Source organism: Microtus pennsylvanicus, chromosome 4 (assembly GCF_037038515.1).
Source record: "Microtus pennsylvanicus isolate mMicPen1 chromosome 4, mMicPen1.hap1, whole genome shotgun sequence".
NCBI lineage: Eukaryota > Metazoa > Chordata > Mammalia > Rodentia > Cricetidae > Microtus > Microtus pennsylvanicus.
Window position 1 is genome coordinate 23162646 of NC_134582.1, and position 21644 is coordinate 23184289.

The window sequence follows — 21644 nt, forward strand, 5'->3', positions numbered from 1 at the left end:
AATGGACTCAGCAGGATGGGGGGGGGGGAGGTGGAAGCAGGACATGGGAGAGTGTAGGGAGACGGTGAGGTAGAAACACCATAAATCCAATACTTATGTATAAAATTCTAAATAAATTAAATTGAATTTAAAATGAATTGAATTAAATGTTAAGATTCCCCACATCAAGAAGTGTGGTCATATCTCAAAGCAAGTAACTGTTGAAAAGTCCCAGAGTAGCAGTAAGTAATGCTCAGAGTTGCTGTCTGGAAGGCTGGGATTTGTTTGATCTTGTGAGAGTAGATGATAAACCGATGTGAGGAGAACAAACAGAGGATGCTCTGGTGTTGTAATGGAAGTCAAACCTTGCTAAGACAGACGACGATTAGCTCGGTAGCACCTACAGCATTGCAGTACTGAGTCGCAGTGGACAATGTCTCCCTCAGGCAGCCTAGCTCGTTTCTTCCTCGCTACAGTCAGTCCTGCAGCATCAGTTCTTTAGCCTCCTTTTTTTTTTTTGAGACAAAGAAAACTGAGACTCAGAAAGGCTTATTAACTCACTGCCAATCTCAGAGGCAAAATCTAACAGAGCTGAAATTTAAAGTTAAATCCCTCAAATTTGAAAACAGATGGCTTTTAATGTCCAATTCTTAACTGCTTCCCTACGATGTGAGCCTTCGTGAAGAAATGTTCATGAGGGAGTGTAAGCTTAAATCTGTAAATCTGAAGCCAAACCCCACGGGAGACCTTCGGCTCTTGTCTTGAGGCTGTCTGCTCTCTACGGCAGAAAGATGAATTTTCTCCCATTTTTATTCCCTGCATGGCTCATTTTCTTCTCCTGGCTTTTGCCAAAATCTCACTGATTTCCAACTCCCTTTTATCCCCAGCCTTACTTTTTTTTTTCTAAGTTTCTATATTATATCAAGTCTTACAGATCATTCTAGCAATGAAGATATACAAGCTAACCTCTAGGATTTCCCTGCATTTTCTCCTTCCTCATACTTTCTTTTCTGTAATATGAAATTTCATGTAGTAGAAAATGCCTTTGAGATGCTCTTCAGACACTAGTGTCCAATTATAAGCAAGCTAAGACACAGAAATTTCTAATTAGGACTCATGGTGGGTCTTGCCGTTGGCACCTATGCAGTGGAATCTCATTATACCTACACAGAACCTAGGCAATTTGACTTTGTGCTCTTGTCAGAAGAACAAAGAAAGTGATTTAAACAGAGCAGGCTTGCCAGGCAGGCGGTGGTGGCGCACGCCTTAAATCCCAGCACTTGGGAGGTAGAGGCAGGTGGATCTCTGTGAGTTCAAGGCCAGCCTGGTCTACACAGCAAGTTCCAGGACAGACAGGGCTGTTACACAGAAAAACCCTGTCTTGAAAAGCAAACAAACAAAAAGAAGAAGAGGGGGAGGAGGAAGAGACGGAGGAGGCTGTCGCTGTCACACCTGCCTTCCTTCCAATCAGTGCTCTCATAGGGAAGGGGTGAAGCTGTTACCACAGCACATTGCAGCTCTTAAATACCTGCCCCCAATGAGTAATTTTCTAAGAAGCCATTACTTTACTCTTTAAAGATGAATATTTTAGACATATAACATTATCTAACTTTTGCGGACTATTTTTCTAAGTTCTCGATTTAAGAAACGCATCTTTCCCAAGCCAGGGAAATAGGTCTCAGGGCAGCTGGAGAGAAAGTGAGATGCTGTCTCTGACAATCTAAGCTCATGAAACTTCTGACTCACATTTTCTTCTGTTCTCACCCCTATGCCACATACATTCTCAGAGTTGTCTGACTTCTAAAGAATATTCTTTCATCTGTTAGTCCATGAGAATGAATAGAAATTGGAGAATGGAAAGAGCTGATAACCATACACTCCCAACAAATAGGTCAAAGATTGGAATTATTAGGCAACCTAAATTATAAACAAACAAACCAACAAAAAACAGAACAAAACAAAGGAACCATAAGAGCCCACAGTTAACATGGGGATGGATATGATAAGCTGAATTTCTAAAACAGTAATTACTAGAAATTTTGTTATCAACTTTCACTTTCTAGGGAAAAAATCCCCATGATCACAGGCACTTTCCTAGACTTTAGTTATCATGTGGCATATTTTAGGAGACAGTCATACCGCTCAAACACGGTGATGTCACTCTGAATTGGCCCATACCCTCCTGGGCAGAGACACTTAAATCTTACTACCTATCTCCCTTAACATTTCATTCCTTTCAATAATATAAAGCTAGAAGTAAATGTAGATAAGGATACCTATCTACAAGCAATTGCCAGACTGTGCAACCTTTGGATCTTCAACATCCCTAAGAGTGCCTGACTGGGAAGAAGTCCTCCACGAGGACTGCCTTGGTGCAGGAATCGCCGACCTTCCACCTCTGACCCTGGAACTAATTTCGTGAGATGGGTTAGGAAGGAAAGACACTGGCTAGTATCTGCTAGGTCACTGGTGTCAACTGGGTTCCATTCTGCGTATTGTTCAGCTCTTACCTATCCAGTGCAATGCAGCATAGGTGAAAAATCGATGCTGTGGTGAGCAGGACATCCAGAGAGGTCCGGACCAGGCAGAACATCTCCCCATAAATCCAGACGTCTTGGACCAGCTCAATGGCACCAAAAGGCATTACCAGCACCGACACCAGCAGATCAGCAAAGGCAAGAGACACAATGAAATAATTGGTTTTTATTTTCCTGTGAGTGAAAAAGTATGAGCAAGGTGGCAGGGGAAGGATTTGGAGAAAACAGTGGGAAGAAAGAGCAAGAGAAGAGTTGGGGGAAGTGGAAGGAAGGAAAGAAGGGAGGTAGACAAGGAAAGAAAAGTCACACATTAAACATAATACCCAAACATAATACCCTTCTGCACCACGGCCAAAAAGAAACACTGTGGTTCAGCCTCTTCTGACTTCTCCAGACCCATTTCAAGCCCAAAGATACCTTTCCCTCTCTTTTCTGGCCTGACCAGAGGCCACCAGTGTATTGAGAAGGGTTCTGAGGCTCCACACAATCGCACTCTTCCCCACCCACTCTCCCAGCCACTGTCCACCCTGGCTCTAGTCCTGGCTGAGGCGCTCCCACAGAGCCCTCTCAAGATGCTGCTCTTACAGACAGTGTCAAGTGTACTACTTGCAGCTACTAGGGTGCCCTCTTGTGTACCCCCTTCATGTGTAACCCCAGCCAAAAAGTCTGCATTGCCCTTTCTCCCCCTCTTCACTGGTTCAGGGTAGGTCCTGCTTAGAAAGGAGCTACCTTTAGCTCATCTCTTCCTTATACCAGGCCACACACTAGAAATATTTGGTGGATTTTAGCAAATATCAGTGCCCAGGGTTCAACTTAGGATCAATTAGACAAAAAGTCTTGTGGCTAACATCTTCCTCCACTGAAGATTGCTACATAAGATACAGGATGGCCGTTTGACTTTTAACACTGAATTACTTTTTTAAACATAAATATTTCCACAATATTGCACAGGACATACCAATATCATACAGTAGTATTTTGAAAAATATCTCAGGTGATTATAAATGTAATCACAGTTGACACTGATAATGGACAAAATGTGATAGATACGATGTTTATTCTTACTCTGCCCTGAATCATTGGTAGCAGAAAGGTGTATTCATATATATATATATATATGTGTGTGTGTGTGTGTGTGTGTGTGTGTGTGTGTGTGTATTGACCACAGTTATTTAAACAAATGCAACACAGCATAGATAAACAGACGTGATGGAATTAGCTCAGGGTGCTCCTGTGGTTATGTTAGTGTTGGGGTTGTAGGATTATGTATGATCCCTTTTCTGTCTTTCAAAACCTGTTCTCATGAACGTGAGAAATTAAAATGGAAATTGTTCAGAGCCAATTTTCCAGGGTGATCCCTCTGACCCCCGTGTTTCCGCAGAGGTTCCCTTGTAGTGCTCACCTGAGCTGCCTGTCCCTGCACACAGCCACCATCACCAGCAGGTTGCCCAGGATGGCCATCAGGATAACCACCGAGAGGAATGTTAGCAGCACGACCTTCTCCACGGACCCGAAACCCTCATTGGAACTGGAGGACATGTGAAAACAAAACACAAAGATGTAAGGGAGCCTCAGTGACACTGGAAAGGAATTCAGCTTCCGTTCAATCTCCAGGAAGTTCACTTCACCATTAATCAGCAGTAGTAACAGCTAAACTTGCCAGAGTCTGGTTGGGCTTTCCTGGATGCATGGAGAATATGAGCAGAGGTCTGAGGAGGAGAATCTCTGGCCTTGACTGCATGGTGCTATTTTGTTTCATTCTTCCCTTCAGAGATTCACCTTGTATAATACTCAGGTATTCACTTGGTCGATTTGTTTGGCACACCTGTCTCATCTACAGTGCAGGCACCATAACACAAGGACCCCAGTTGTTTTACTCACTGGTGTGTGTTCAATGCATCATTCTCACTTATCAGATGGAGGAGATGACAGTTTATCAATGAATGGTATGAACTGAAACCAAGGGCTGCATGAATGCAAGGGCTACTCTTTTCTGAGTTTCAGTATGGCTTGAGTAAAAGCTGTGCTTTGTAGGTGGGCTGTCTGGGAAGGGACAGCCATGCTTGGAAGGTGTTCTTGTGATAATGTACAAATGACCTCAGGTTCTGGGAAGTGTATGAGACAAGAAGCTCAATCTCATCGTCTACTTCCTGACTATGTTGTTTTTCTGTCACCTTATGTCATGTTGATACTTCAAATTCGTGTTCTTGCCAATTTCAGCACCTGATTGGACTCTCCAAATTCTCTCCTACAAGCATGAGCTCAGCATTTTGTTTTATTAACTTGAAGTGAGTGCTTCTTCTCAATGAAAGCAAAATATTTTCTGGTTGCTCAGAAACTGTAAGAAACAGTCATGTTCCTAATGTCACAAAAAGCTCTTTTTAAGAAGCTTTAGTTTTAATGCCAGCACTCAGGAGGAAGAGGCAGGTGGATCTCAGTGACTTCAAGGCCAGTTTGGTATACATAATGCATTCCAGGACAGTCAAATCTACAGAGAGAAACACTTTCTCAAAAAACAAAACCAACAAAAAAGTTTGAAAATGATTTTAAACTTCTGGACATGAACTGTCCGTGTCAGCACAGAAAACTGAAGGAAAAAAAGTCAAAGTTGTTGGGATAGTTGAGTGTCTGGTTTGTGAGAGGACATTTTTCACTTCAACACAACACACAGAACACAAGGTCCCAAAACCCAAGAATCTCCTGTCTATACCGCACTTCTTTGACCGAAAAATTAAAATGAGCATTGACCCCTAATATCCAGAGTTGGCTCAGTTCTAAATTTGACCCTGTTCACAACTTCTTCCTGTCGGCATGTCCAGAAGAAAGCATGCCACTGGGGATAAGAAATGATCCTTAGCCAGTGGGAGACTGTGGAAGACCCTTCACTCTGTCTTTCCTTACATTGACTGAAATGCTTAGGGCTGGAGTTCACACAAAAAGGATTGTTTACCTAAATCACCCTTCTATACTTAAGCTCCAGCCTTCAAACACTGGAGAGGGAAGATCTAATCCAATAAAAACACAGTGATTTGCTCACCAAAACCTAATTTTAACTTAAGCCATATTGATTGAGATAAAGAGCCTAATAAAGAAGGTGATAAGGGTTTGTTTTCTATGTGCTCTTTTCAGGCTCTAACTCAAAGACTCAGAGAATCTCTGAATCATCTTCCTCCTCAGGGCTTTGTATTGTATGCTCATCCTTCTCTATAATTAAAAAAAAACCCTTAGTTTATGTGTATGAGTACTTTGCCTGCATGTACATATATATGCATCACATGTGGGCCCACAGAGGTCAAAAGAGAGTGTCAAATCCTCTGGAACTGAAGTTACCAATGATTTATGAGCTATTGTGTAGGTGCTGGGAATCAAACCTGGGTTCTCTGGAATAGCAACTGTGCTCTGATCCACTGTGCCATCTCTCCAGCGTGAATACCCATTCTTTATAAAATGTGCTTTCAGCGTTTGGCTGCTTTTTGTCATTCTTGTCTGATCAACCCTAAGGCCATGTCCAGTAGCCAACACACATTTTTCATCTTCAAGGTGTTGACTACCTGAAATAACTTTTAAGATTATTTTGTAAGTCGATGTACCTTAAAGACATCACACCAGGTGAAATGCACGAAAAGAATGAATGGACAAATCCATGATTCTGCCTACATTAGACTCATAAAATAGATATATTCACAAGGAAAGAGAGTGGAATAATGACTCCCTAAGCTTTGGGGTACGGGGAGTGGGAAATTATTACTTGAAAGGTGCAGAGTGATCCTTTGGAGTACAGGGGAAGTTCTGGAAACAGTATTGATGATAATAGTTCAGCACCATTATGCACGTACTTATTACTGAAGTGTGCAATTATAATCATTATGAAGTACATTACCGGTAAAAAGGTCTATTTGTGATTTATTATAATAAAAAAAATATACAGATGAGTATGCATCAGGATGTTAGTACACAAGACTGTGCTAGTGGCCAGCTGGGCTGAGTAATTTAGGTCCCTTTCTTACCTACAAGGGCTGATACGAATATACCCTTAGCAGGTAGATTCTCTGCATAACTCACCTTCCCCATCAGAACCACTTTCCTTGAGTTGACTTTCTCCTTTTACGAAAAGAAAACAAACATGTTCAGAGTGTCTGTAACTAGCACCTCTGGCTGCAAAGAATCTATATTTAAAGAATGTGGGTCAGAGGTTCAATGTCGTGGTTCATCTGTTGCATGCCAATTAGCAGTTGGAAGATGTTAGCCATTAAATTGTGAGTGATAAGCACAACGTATCCACAGAGAGAACTTTTATAATTAGGCAAGAGTAAGTATAAATGCCAGTTGCAACAATTAAAATAAATCAGGAGCCACTTTTTCAAAACCTACGTTAGATCCCTGGGTGGCCTCTGACACCCTCCAGGAATACTGGCAAGAGCAATTAGACAGTTCTCACCACAGAGCTGCCATCTACACTAAATGGGTTCTTTGACAGCTCTTCCTGTGAGAGATTTTCTTACATTTTTTCAGAGATCTTTTGACCCATTAATAAAGAGATTCTACAAAATTGTAGGCTGTGTTTAACATTTTCTCTGTTCTTAGTCAAAGCAAAAGGAAAGACTAAACCTGGGTATTCTACATTAAGTTAGTTTATATAAAGCCGATGTCAAAGGACAGCGCTGATAACAAATAATTGTTATAAATTTCAGAAGCCTATACACACAATAGGATAAGGTGCATATCATGCTACAAACGTGCTCGATTCTATCCTGGCTTTATTAATAATAAGCTACGTGACTTTACAACACTCACTTATTTTCTCTGAGCCTCAGTTTCTTTATGGATTAGCTTTATAGAAGTTTGAGCAGATGTCTCAACACCCATCAGATACACATTGAGAGGCAACTATATGCCGAGTGCTGTGCTGGACACAGATAAAGCCCACTGTGGTGGAAGCAGAGAAGGTAGACGGGGACAGCCAAAGAACAAATGCAGGTGTGGTCAGAGCTTCAAAGTAGTTCTCTCGCTTTCATCTCGGTGATTCACTGAGTATCCTTTCCAGTTACAGATTCCGGTGTGGAGCATCTCAGGTGAAGCATGGGATTCTAGCTTGCTCACCCTCTGTGCCACTGGGGTTCTTCCTGAAGCACACCTTCTTTTATTTTGTGCAGGGAGGATGAGGTGCATGTGGTTGTGCACGCACACAGAAGCCGGAGGCTGACCTCAGATATCTTCCTCAGTCACCGCTCCACTTTGTGCATTGAAACAGGGTCTTTCACTATACCTGGGGCTTATCAATTCGGTTATACTAGTGTGCTACTAAGCCCAGGTGTCCTCTTGTGTCTGCTTCACCCATGTTGGGATTTCAGTGACAATGCTACTCTGCCTGGCAATTCTACTGCAGATGCTGTGGAATGGATTCATATCTTTATAATTCATCTCTCCAATCTTCTGAATTAGACCTGGATTATAAAACTCTAAAGGGCATAAGCATGAAGGTGTGATACAGAGCGATTAAACGAGAGGGAAATGTTAGGTAGTCCAGGAACACTGCAGATGATATCCAGGTGACCTTTAGAGAGGACGCAGACATCGAGGAAACAGAGTAAAGCTCAAGAGGAAATGCCTTGAGACAGGAACTCCTTTCTGTGTTCTCTCTCGGGGAGGAAAGCACCTGACATGAGTTCACAAAAGTAATGAGAAGCAGCCTCTTAGGGCTGTTCCTCCCTGGTGAGATGCTGATGTTGGCAGAATGAGAGCTACGAGGAGGCAGGAGAGGTGGTCCTACCCACAGAAGAGCACACCAACTTCTTGTCCAGTGCCAAAATGGTCAGCCCAAAACACATAATACAAACAACATTATATGAACTGAGAAGATTATGTTTAGGATTATATGTATATATGTGTACGTATATATGTTTGCACAAAATAACAATTAATGAAAGAAGAGGCCACGAATTTGAAAGAGAATGGGAGGGTATAAAGGAAGTTTTCGAGCAAGGAAAGGGAAGGAAGAAATGCTGTAATTATATTATAATCTCAATCATAAAAATGTTTAAAAATTTATAGGTGCAAAGAAGACAGTGCTTACCACAAAAGGGGCAGTGTTCGCATATATGTTATTTAATATCCATTATTCAAAGAGTAATAGCATGGGTGGTGGTAAGAAGCAAAAGTGTATCTATATTTCTCATTTGCATACATAGATCCATGGTATAATTTTATTCAATGGAACAATAAGATGTGAAATACCTGTAAAAGCTTCGAGTATACATCTTAAATAGACACCTAGGTACCTTTATCTACAACTGAGAAGGGTTATTCAGGCAGGAAATACACATGGTATTTGCCTTGGGGAAAAATGTAAACATCCAAGAAGCGGGTCAGTCTTGACTTCAACATACTGTAGAGAAGGTAGCAGCTGAAGATACTGAGAAAGTCCGAAACAACTTCAGAGCATCAGATAAATGTGGCATCATATAAGGAAGAACAAAAGGAAAGTTTCTTGGGAGTATCCTGTGTTAGTGTGGGTATCACACTTATCCTTGTGTGAGTGCACCGAGATTGTGAGGTGGGGATGGGTACAGAAAGAGCTGCATAGGAGCATTTGAGTGGCCCGGAATCCTCTGTGAATTCACACTGTGTCTTTTCAGAGATGTTTCCCCTGTATATGGCGATGCTAACACGAGCAATGGTAAGCCTTTCCTCAGACAAAGATCGTGGTCCAATGATGAAGTTCTCTTTTCAACATAGTTTTATTGTGATGGTCCATTTGTAAGTATATAAAAGAATTACTCAGTTATCTTTTCTGAGCCAGTCTCAATTATACCCCAGTGTTATTGTGCTCTAGTGTTCTCTATTTCTTCCCACATATTCTATTGAAACGATTTTCTTTTAAAACACACACACACAGGACAGCATTATTTCCAGGGTTTCAATGTATCAGCCTGCAGATACATATCTTATTGCTTTTCTTTACCCATCTTTTCATCTAGCATTAGACAAAACTGTCGCATCTCTGACCATTGTCCCTTCTGCCCCACCTTTCTATTTACTTTTCCCTCCATCAACCCAATAACAGTCCCATCTTACTCCACTGCTTTCCTATCCACCAATAACCATGGTAACAAATACACAAGCACACACCATACTCTCAGTATTCCTGTGACTATGTGTTTTCTGACCATTGTTGTATGCTCATAGTGGGCCTATACTTCAATAGTGATGGCTTTTTCAGAGAGAGTTCTCTTTTCAGGAGACTTCTGGGTACTGAACCTTATGCCCCAAGATATATTCTAACAGAGAAAAAAAAAGGACAAATCAATCCCCTAAAACTTAGTCTCTCTTTGATGTTGAAAACTAAAAGAATAAGGATGGGTTGTCAAAATGACTCCATGGGTAGGCACTTTCTGCCAAGCCTGAAAATCTGAGTAATATTTCAGACCCTTAGGACCCTCATGGGAAAGAACTGACTTCCACAAGCAGTCTACTGATTTCCATATGTGTGCCCTGGCAAGCACATACACCTACCTCTCTCAACAACACAAAATAAATGAATACAAGATTTTTTAAATTAAAAGAGGAAGAATAAGGGTGATTTTTATAAAAGACCCAATCAGTAATTTAACCCTATATATCCAAGTCTCACTGCAAAAACTTAAGAAACATGAAAATTTTAGGCAACATGTCTTCTCCCAAAATTATTAATCACACAGTAATATCCTCCACTGAGAATGAATTAGATGAAATCTCACAGAAAGAATTGAAAGGAATGTTTATAAGTGTATTTAAAGAAATCACAAAGGAAATACACTCCTAAATACATTAGTAGGAAACAAAAGCTGGGTCAAATAAGGAAGTCAATACAGACTTAGATAAAAACATAGAAACACTGGGGACAAAATCCAAAATACTAGAAAAGAAAATTTCAATAAACCAAATACAGAACTAGCTCCATAGAAAGTTTCACTGATACTATGGAGGAAATAATATCAGGGTTTATAGACAAGGTGATAGGATTGAAACATTCAAAGAATGACAAAGACAAATTGATAAGGTATGGATAGAATATTCAAGATCTATGGACAACAAAAAAGACTCCATCTATGAATATTAGGCATAGAAAACTAAAATTTAATTTTTAAGTCATAAAAATTATTTTTAACAAGATCATAGTGAAATTTTCAAATCTAGAAAATCATATGAGAATACAAGGACAAGATATTTAGAACACCAAATGAACAAAACATCATGTCAGTTTATAATAAAAAAATAAATCTACAGAGCAAAGAGAACATACTAAAAGCTGTAAGTGAGAAACAAATCATATATAAAGGCAGGCCCATCAGAATAACAGCTGAATCTTCAAACTTTAGAAGTGAATATTACATTTCAACTTTTGGGATAACAACTGTCAACAAAAACAACAATAGTCAAAAAAATTGTCAGCACTCTCCACAATAAAAACACGCTAAAGAACTAATTAAATCAGCTTTACAGAAAAGGACTCCTTCAGACAAAAAGAAAGATAAATATATACACAAGGCAACTGATACCAATAAACCACACACAGAGTCTGGCTTTGGTAGCAAGATACATTTCCTGGAGGCAATAAATATCAAGAACCTGATTTTAAATCAAAGCTGCTAGGCTGTGTTTTATGTCTGGGAAACTAAGATCATTAATATTTGAAATTAGTATTGAAAGGTGTGCATTAGTTCCTGTCATTTTGTAGTCTTTGATGTTTTCCAGTTTCTCACCTGCTTAATCTCAAATAAATAACTTAATGATGTACCTTAGGCCTTGAAAAACAAAACAAAGCAATAAAAATAAAGCAAACCAAATCTTCAATCAACACATAGAAGGAAATAATGGGTAGACAGGACTTCATGAAATGAAAATATAAAGCAATATAGAGAAACCAAGAGTCAGTTATTTAAAAGACAAATAGAAAAAAACAAACCTAGCAAGACAAATATAAGATCACTTTCGGTACATACTCACTGTCCCATAGCTCCTTTACTCTGGTTTCTTCAGACTTATTCTTAATTCTTTAGGAGCCTCTCCTCCCAACCCATATATATTCCCTGGAGATTCCGCCTCTTGATGCTGTCCTAGGTTATGTAGGCCCGTATTTCTATATGGTGTGGCAGCCAGGCTCTGAAGCCATAAGCCCCACCTAAGGTGGTCATATACCCCTGCAGACAGTCTGTCACTGCCCTAACAAAAAAGATCAGGATGTTGTTGCTCCTTCCTTTGTAATTTGGAGAATGCCTGATAGAGATGCTGATTCAAGCCTACATGACAGCTAGCATACATAGCTGACAGGTAGATGTGGATGTGACAAAACGCTATTCACCTAGTTACCTAGGAGACAGGTCTGGTGTATTTTTCACCCTCAGTTTATATGTTTATATAAAAGCTGTTTTGGGAATAAACAAGAAAAATTCTTCAGGATGTGAACTCAGGACTTCATGAGGGACCACTGAAAATCTCCCTCCCGATAAAGCCAAGTGAGATGTGTCTTTATTCCTTCATCTCCATGCCAGTCAAGAGAGAGAGTTTATGTTGGGGTCTGGTCAAGATAAATAATCTATGTTCTGGGCTAGCACCAGGTTCCGACAAGGTTATGCTTAGCTCTTTCTCACTGACCATCTCAGTCTTTCCTCTTAGCCTATATCTACTCCTTTATGTCACCAGCAAAAACACCCATGGACCCACACAGCCACAAATTCTAAGATTTCATTAAGAAACCCCAGATGTCAGCCTAGATCACTATTCCCAGCAAAACTATCACTCACAATTGATAAAGAAAAACAGTCTATAATAAAACCAAATTTAAGCAATCTATTAAGTCAGCTCTATAGAAAGCACTAGAAGGAAAACTTCAGTATGAAGAGGCTAACTACACCCAAGAAGTCACAAATAAATAATCCCAGAACAATAAATCAAAAGGGAGAAACTTCTACACCAATACAACACAACAGCAGGAATCAATAATTACTGATCACCAACAAGGAAGAGAAGACCCAAATTAATAAATTATAGATGAAAAGAGGCATTGTATCATACTAATAACTTTCATAAGTTCTTTAGAACATATTTTAAAGACATACATTCTACTAAATTGAAAAATCTTAAAGAAATGTATGAATTTCCTGATGTATATAACTTGTCAGAAGATTTGGAAAGATATCACATGCTCATGGATTGTTATGATCAATATTGGGGAAATATCCATCTTATTCAAAACAATCTACAGATTCAGGGCAATCCTTATCAAACTTCAAACACAATTCCTTACAGAAAATTTAAAAATAATCTTAAATTTCATAAAGAAACTCTAAATATCTAAAATATCCCAAACCAACCCTGAACAACAACAGCAAAAACCTGTGGGCAGTATCACCATTTCAAGTTACTTTGCAAGGTACTAGCATTAACACAATCTCTCTCTCTCTCTCTCTCTCTCTCTCTCTCTCTCTCTCTCTCTCTCTCACACACACACACACACACACACACACACAAACACATATACACACATTGATCAATGGAATTTTGCCACCTGACTTTTGATAAAGAGTACAAATATATACATTGGGGGAGACAGAAAATGATAGTTTTGTGTGGAAGATTGAAATGCAATCCTTATCTCAAATCCTGTATAAAACTCAACTCAACATCAAATGGATCAGGGAACATAAGACCTAATTTCCTGAATCTGATAGAGAATAGAGTAGGAAACCAATCTGAACTCACTAGCAAAAGAAAGACTTTCTGAATAGGACCTTGAAGTTATAGACATTAAAACCAACAATTAATAAATGAGATCTTAGTAAACTAAAATGTTTCTGTACAGAAAGGCACCTTCACTTGAGTGAAGAGTCAACCCATATAATGGAAAAAGTCTTTGCTAGATACACATTTTACAGAAGGTTAGTACTTAGAATATACACATAACTCAAAATATATATCATCAAAGAAACAAAACAAATAAAAAATTTAAGTAGGGCATGGACCTCAAATCTAAACATCTAAAAAACAGTTTTTAAATATCCAATAATTTTACTCACCAGAGAAATGCAAATCAAAACTACCTTGAAACTTCATCTCAGCCAAGTTAGAATGGCTAAGGTTTTTAACCCAGAAAGCAAAACAAACCTGACAATACATACTTGCATGAACACGGAGGGAAAAGGGAACACTTCTTCACTGATGGTGGCACTGCAAACTGGCAATTCCACTACAGAAATCAGTGTGGAGATACCTTAAAGATCTAAAAAAAAAAAGCTACACCACTCTTGAGTATATACCCAAAGGATTTTCTATCTTAAAATGGAGATACCTGCTCATCCACATTCATTGCCACTCTATTCATAATAGCTAGGAAATGAAAACAGCTTTAATGTCAATCAACTGATGAAATGTATAATAAAAATATGCCATATTTGTACAACAGAATATTATTCCGGTATTAAGAAAAATAAAATTATGAAATCGGCAAGGAAATCATTCTAACCCAGAGCCAGAAAGACAAATGTTGCATATTTTCATTTGGGATAGTTAGCTTTGAACTTTCAGATGTGAATTTTATTTAGAATACACATGGAGGCTAGTAAATTATTAAGGAGCCATGGGGGAGGGGCTCTTAAGGCAGAGGAGATAGAATGAAATGAAATAAAGGGCTAAAGGAGTTAAATAGGAATAATGGAGCAGGAAGGATTAAATTGGTGTTGGTGAGGGAAGGGCATGATAGAGGTGGGAGAACAAGAAGGGATAAATAATACAAGACCTTACAAAAAAGACAAATAGAAAGTTAGAACTATAGGAGCTTCCATAAACACACACATACATGCATGCACACACACACGAGTGTTACCCTATAACAGAGCAACAATGTCCCTTCTAGACATCAGAGGCTAGCAAATAAAAATGTTCAGTGTCAGGACTAGGATACTCATTTTGGAGTTGTTAGTAATAAGGTCTCAAAGACCCTCAGTCAGTATAGGGCAATGCTAATGTTTTTGGTGACCGTCTTAGGGTTTCTGTTGCTGAAGAGAGACACCATGACCATGGAAACTCTTATAAAGGAAAACATTTATTTGGGGCAGTCCAGATGTTTCATCATCACGATGGGAAACATGATAGCATGCAGACAGACATGGTGCTGACATAGGAGCCGAGAGTTCTATATCTGGATCTGCAGACAGCAGGAAGAGACAGGGAGGCACTAGGCCTGGTTTGAGCATCTGAGACCTCAAAGCCCACTCTCAGTGACACACTTCCTCCAACAACACCACACCACCTCCAACAAGGCCACAATACCAATAGTGGCAGTCCCTGTGAAACTATGGGGCCGTTTTCATTAAAACTATCACAGTTACCTTCCGGAATGCGATGGAAAGACCCTACTGATGAAGACACTATATACTTGAATCATAGAACGTGGAAAAATCAAGCTGGGATTGACCTGGACTTTCATCCCTACTGGCTATCTTTGATAGAGCTGGAAATAATATGTATACTACTGAAAAAGAAAAGCAATAATCAATCATTACGAGCTGTGAAACCAACAAGCTACAATAATGACTGGTCCAGCAAGATATGCTCTCTCATACAATAGTAGCATGACCATCAGGAAAGTAACTCATGACTTTCTTATTACATTTGAGTCCTATTTCCTAATATAAAAACAATACTTAGCACCATTATCTAGCCAAGCACCTGTAGGTAGACAGGTCATAGGTGCTACCAGATAACCTATTACTATTATTTTGCTATATTGACATAATATTAAACCAAACCCCAATGCCTCATCATTATACCCATGGATTAATACATTTCTTATCGCCATCAGAAAAAAATTTTATTTGCAGTATATTGCGCATAGAGACCCACAAATGGCCAGAGAAAAGAAAATAAAAGACTAAAGAATGTCTAGCCCTAGATGAAACATATGAACCATTCCCCCTCCTTCCAAGGCTTAGCAATAATTGTGGAAGATAGGTGTTCTGGAAAGTTTAATGTCAACTTGACACAAGCTTTAGTCATCTGAGAGAAAATAGCCTCAATTAGGAAGATCAGACTGTAGGCAAACCTGTAGGGCGTTTTCTTAATTAGAGATTGATGCAGGAGGGCCAAGCCTCTTGTGGGTGGTGCCATCCCCAGGCTGGGGGTCCTGGTTCTGTAAGAAAGCAGTCTGAGCAAGCCATGATGAGTCAAGCTATTCATCAGCACTCCTCCACGGCTTCCGCATCAGCTCTTGCCTCCAGGTTCCTGCTCAGTAGGTTGCCTTTTTGTCTTAATGACAGTGTCCTTTGCTTTACAGAAGCTTCTCAGTTTTAGGAGGTCCCATTTATTCAATGTTGCCCTTATTGTCTGTGCTACAGGGGTTATACGTAGGAAGTGGTCTCCTGTGCCCATATGTTGTAGACTATTTCCCACTTTCTCTTCTATCAGGTTCAGTGTGTTCAGATTGATATTGAGATCTTTAATCCATTTGGACTTGAGTTTCGTGCATGGTGATAGATATGGATCCAGACGTTGTTGATGTATTTACTGCCTGTATATATCGTATATAGTCATTGTACTTTTTATATATAGTTTTCTTATGTTAGTTATAGTCTTCTTTTTATTTTAGACAAAAAGGGGAAATGTAGTGGTATTTCAATTATATTTTAATAAATAAAGACTGCCTGAAGATCTGAGAGTAAAGCAGTCCCACTGGTTCACCTTACAGACCAGGTTATGATAGAATACACCTTTAATTTCAGTAGCCACAATGACACCCACCTTTAATCCCAGTAGCCACACTCATTACCATAGAAACTGGGTGGTGCCTGCCTTTAATCCCTGCTCTAGAGAGTAGTATAAGATGGGGGAAGATAGCTCTCAAACACACAATCTCATTCTGAGGTTCCTGGAGGCAGGATCGCCATTTCAGACTGAAATGGAGGTAAGAGCCAGTGGCTGGCTGTTTTGCTTTTCAGATCTTCAGGTTGAACCTCAATTTCTGAACCTGAGATTTTATTAATCGTGCTTCACTTAATCATACTTCAGGAAAGGTTTTTTTAATTGTTGTTGTTATTGTGCTGGCTTATTCATCTTCACAGTTATGCCATCTGACATCCTATACTGCCACATGGTCCAGAGACAGCATTCTGCATCTGTCAAATGGTGGAGCTGGGATTTAAGCCCATGTATTCTGCTTGCAAGTTCAGTGTTATTTCATTAACTGGAGGCATGCTAATTTGAAACTGAGTAAATTTCCTTTAGAGAAAAGACATGCTGAAGTTTAACTTTTTGTCTAAGAGCTTAAGAAAAATAGGCTGACGATGACAGCTTAATATTCGTAATACATGCTGGCTATATGAAATGGTATAAACAAAGAGTAAGTCCTATGGGATAGAAATTATATATAATGGAACTTCTTTATAGTATTAAAATAGCTCACACTGATTTTGAAGAGAAGTAGTTGGTACATGTGTGCTGACGGTTAGGTAATTCGGAACTGAAACCGCACGGACTGACATTCTCCTGGAACCTCCTAAAAGCACATTTGAAACCAAAGATCCCACATAGCAGTCATGAGAAAAGCTTCAAAGTTCAAAGAGGTTTGTCTATACAGTGCACTACAGCATGCGAAAAGCTTCAAAGTTCAAAGAGGTTTCGTCTATACAGAGCATTACAGAGTTAAGTTACAAAAGAAAGAGAGTACAAAGGACATGAAAATCAAAGACACCGTTCTCTGAGCCATGTGTGAGTGTTGTAAACCAAATCCAGAACCAATCTGACAAAGTACCAACTACGTTAGGGAAGAGCCTCTCCACTTCAGCGTGTCAATTGCTATGGGTCCATTCTTTTGGGACGTGACATGATTAATGATAGTGTTTATAAATTAGACCATAAAAGAGGTTCCATCATTTTAAGAAAGTTCATTCTAACAGAATAGAAAAGGAGCAGATAGAGACACATTCATGTTTATTTGTGGATTCCATATAGCATCTTGGACTTACTTTGCCAATATCTCTTTACCCACAACTGTTTGGGAAGATGCCTACTGAGTACAGAAATATCTTCCTCTGTGCTAAAATGTACAATAATATCTTTTTAGTGTTTGGATGGTGATTTCTTGAAAGGATTACCTTGATTGTAAGAAGGTCAGTGTGGGAGGGTGGGGGAAGAACAGGAATTGTATGTGGCCTCTCCGTTGTGTTCAATCATTCGCTTCATGAAGCGCTCAAGTGAGAGCAGATTCTCACAGTCTGCTAATGACCTGCCTCCAGTTCATTTAAATGAAGGGAAAACAAAACAAAATAAACCCCTGTTTAATGTTACTCTGCTGCTGGGATAGCCAAACAACAGTCGGTGGCCAAGGTCAGCCCACTGCATTTTTGTAAATACGGTTTTCACTGGAACACAAACACCACCCTTCATGGGCTTCTGCATTTTAATGGTGACATTCACGCCACATAGACAGAGCCCAGGGATTATTGTGGGAGCTTTCTGGCCAGCTAACGGCCTACTCCATGGCCTTTCATGAAAAAAAGTTTGATGGCCCTCAATCTTTAGGAACCAGAGTCAAAAGTGATTTAAAGATATTGAGATGCCAGCTGTGGTGGTACATGGGTATAATCTAAGAAGTTGGGAGACTGAGACATGAACTTTGAGGCCAGCCTAGGCTTCAGAGGGAGTTCTAGGCTAGCCAGGGCTATATAAGAAAGACCAAGACTAAAAATATTAAAATATAAATAAAAATTTCGAAGAATATAGTGTAGAAACAGTAAGACCAAGGGAGCCACTAACAAGATCTTGTTTAATTTGGGCTTTCATTTACCTGGGTTTCCTCCATCAGTGGCTGAGCCGTTGACAAAGCACCATGCCTCTCTGTCTTCCTTCTTTATTCTTTACTATTTTCTCAGTCTCTCACTTCTCCCCAATTTCCAGCCAAACCCCAAGAGGAGTCTTTCTTTTGTCTTTGTCTAGACATTCCTAAGTATCCATCCTCCTACCCATGGGGGGGGGGGGAGGCAGTTCATCAGGCAGCTTAAATCTATGTGGCCTCAATTCAACTCCTGCTTTTCTTCCCTCAGCCTGCTTTCCCTCCTACTACAGGGCAAACCCACCGTTCCTGTTGATCAGGCAGCAATCTGGAATCATTTTTTTTTTTTATGTCTCCTTCTCTACTATTCACACCTGTCAGCAAATCCTCCCAGCTCTGCCTTCTGGATGTCACCTTATATCCGGCCCTTCATCAGCTCCTGTTCTGGTTCCTGTTCTGTGGCATCCAGCCATATAGCTGCATGACTTTTTCCCCTACCCCCCCCCAAAAAGTGTGACCCGGCATCCACTGCTTTCCACACACACTGCAGTCATCCGTAAGGCTGGATAAGCTTTGCAAAACATCTTGCCTGTAATGTACTGCTTCTGTACTTACTTCCCTCGACATGCCTCGCCACTCCCTGGATAGCAACACCCAAAGCCTCAATCGTGACCTAAATTGTGATCTTAGAGAGCTAGATTCCTATTTCCTCCACTGATCCAGATAGAGAAGCTCCCAGGCTTCCTTAGAGTTCCCAGGATGAGCCAAGCACACTCTCACCCCCAGCTTTCTCATCAGATGCTGCCCACCCCCTACATCTTCCTGTCTACCTGGACCTCTCCGTCTAGGACCTGATGAGCTCCCTTCTCACTTCATTCCAGTTGAGAAACCTACATACTGATTTCCACACAGACTAGACAAGTTTATAGTCCCACCAGTGGTATGTAAAACTCCCCCTTTCCACAATGTCATCAGTATTTGCTGCGTTTGTTTTCTCGGTGATTGCCACTCTGACTGGTATAATTCCATTTCCCTGATGGCTAACAACATCGAGCACTTTTAAAAATATTTATCTGCATTTATATTCTTCTTTTAGGAATATCTATTTGATTCTCCAGCCCACTTAGCAATTGAAAGCTATTTTGATGTTTATTTTTTTCAATTCTTCATTCAAATTAGGCATATTTACAAAGACGACTGCATACAATGCGAAATTCCAGATTGACAACCACAACACAAGGGGCATGCATCACTTTTACAATAGGAATTTCCTGAAATGAAGAAAATATTATGCCATTAGGCATAGTGGCTACAGCAGCGTTAGTTCCTTTGACAATAAGCTGCCTGTGTTTTGGTTACTGATAATATATACTTTTTTGATGAAAAACCAACTGATTCTTTTTATTATAGCAAGCAAAAAGAAAATGAACATTTTATGAATGAAATTTTATGTATTCTTCAGTGACAATTCATTTGAAAACTTGAGTAAATCCTATTCCCGAAGTTATGTAAGCAATTTTTGCAGTTCTTTACATGTTGTAGATACAGATCCTCTACCTGATGTACAGCTGACAAAGACTTGTGACTCTTTATGCTGCTGTTTATTTTTATGCTACGCAGAAGCTTTTTAATCTCTTGTAATTTTGCCAATTATTTGAATAATTTCCTGTGATGCTGAAGTTTTTTGCACAAAGTCCTTACCTCTGCCCAGATTGTGAAGTGTTTTCCTTTGGTTCCTTCAAGGTTTCAGGTCTGATATTAAGGTCTTTAATTCATTTTGAATTAGCTTAGTGCAGAATGAGAGATACGGATCTACTTGGATTCTTTTACATGAGAAGATCCCAGTTTCCCAGCACCATTTGTTTAAAGGGATTTTCTCCAATGAGCCCTTGACAAACTTTTCTTATTGCTGTGACAAAATATTTGACCCAAACAACTTAAGGAAAAGTTTGCTTTGGATTACAGTTTGAGGTTACATCCACAATGATGGCAATGCCATGACGACAGGATGAGGGAGCTGGTCACACTGTATCACAGTCAGGAGTCAGAGAGAAATGGATGCTGGTACTCAGTACCATTTCTCCTTCTATTCAAAACCTCAGCCCATGGGGCAGTGTCACCCACATTCAGGGTGGGTTTTCCCTCCACGATTTAACCTTTCTGGAAACATTCTTACAGACACATCTAGAGTTGCGTTTCCATGGTGACTATAAATCCAGTCATGTTGACAGTGAAGATTAGTCACCACAACACCTTTGTCCAAACTATGTGGCAACAGCTGTGTGGGTTTATTTATGGATCCTCCTTTCTACTCTGTTGAAGCTACATTTCTATTTTTGTTTAGATAAAATGCTATCTTTGCTAGTACAGACTTACAATTTGAGATCAATCATTGTTGTGTCTTTCTTCCTGTCTCTGTTTCCAAGTCTATCTAGGGTTCCAGGATTGCTTTTTCCAGCGCTTTGAGGAATGCTGTTGTAGTCTTATGGAGATTATATTGCATATGTAGAGTCTTTTGGTAATGTTGACATTTTCACATTAATTTTGCCAACCCATGACCATGAGAGATCTTTTTATCTTCTGGAATCTTGCTCAATGTCATTGTGGAAGTCTTCCATGTGCTTGGCTAGGCTTCTTCATTAGTGAGTGTTGTTTGTTGAAGCAATTATGAATGGAATATTTTTTCTGATTTGTTTCTCAATACATTCGTTATTAGTATATAGAAAAACTACTGATTTTTGTAGGTTGATTTTGTATGATACTATGCTGAAAGTGTTTATCAAAGCTTTGAGTTTTTAAGTGGAATCTTTAGAATTGTTTAAATATAGGTTCATATAATTTTCAAATAATAATTTGATTTATTTCCTGGTTTTCCTCTCTCTCTCTCTCTCTCTCTCTCTCTCTCTCTCTCTCTCTCAGAAAATTGGGGAGGCAGTGATGCATGCCTTTAATCCCAGAACTCAGGAGGCAGAGGCAGGCAGATCTCTGTGAGTTAAAGGCTAGCGTGGTCTACAGAACAAGTTCCAGGGGAGGTTCCAAAGCTACACAGAGAAGCCCTGTCTCAAAAAAAAAAAAAAGAGAGAAGAAGAGAGAGATAGGGTCAGGGGGGGAAGAAGGGAAAAAGGGAAGGGTAGAGAAGATGGAGATCTTGTTTTGCTGAAGATTATAGAGAAAACACTTTCAGGTTTTCTCCAGTTACTTTAGTATTGGCTATAAGCTTATCATGTACAATGTTTACTATGTTATGATATCTTCCTTCTATGACTAGCTTCTTCAGAACTTTTATAATGGAGGTATGCTAAGCCTTTTCAAATGCCTTTCTATAT

General features: G+C 39.6%; 1 protein-coding gene across 2 annotated transcripts in view; it reads right to left on the reverse strand.

The window, feature by feature from the left end:
* Htr4 (5-hydroxytryptamine receptor 4) overlaps positions 1-21644 on the reverse strand; it is a 167474-nt gene that overhangs the window by 85328 nt on the left and 60502 nt on the right. For both annotated transcript variants that reach the window (XM_075968498.1, XM_075968499.1), the window contains exons 3-4: positions 3919-4044; positions 2490-2690 (exon numbers count right to left, since the gene is read on the reverse strand). In XM_075968498.1, the coding sequence (XP_075824613.1) occupies positions 2490-2690; positions 3919-4044 (327 nt within the window). The remainder of the gene's footprint in view (positions 1-2489; positions 2691-3918; positions 4045-21644) is intronic.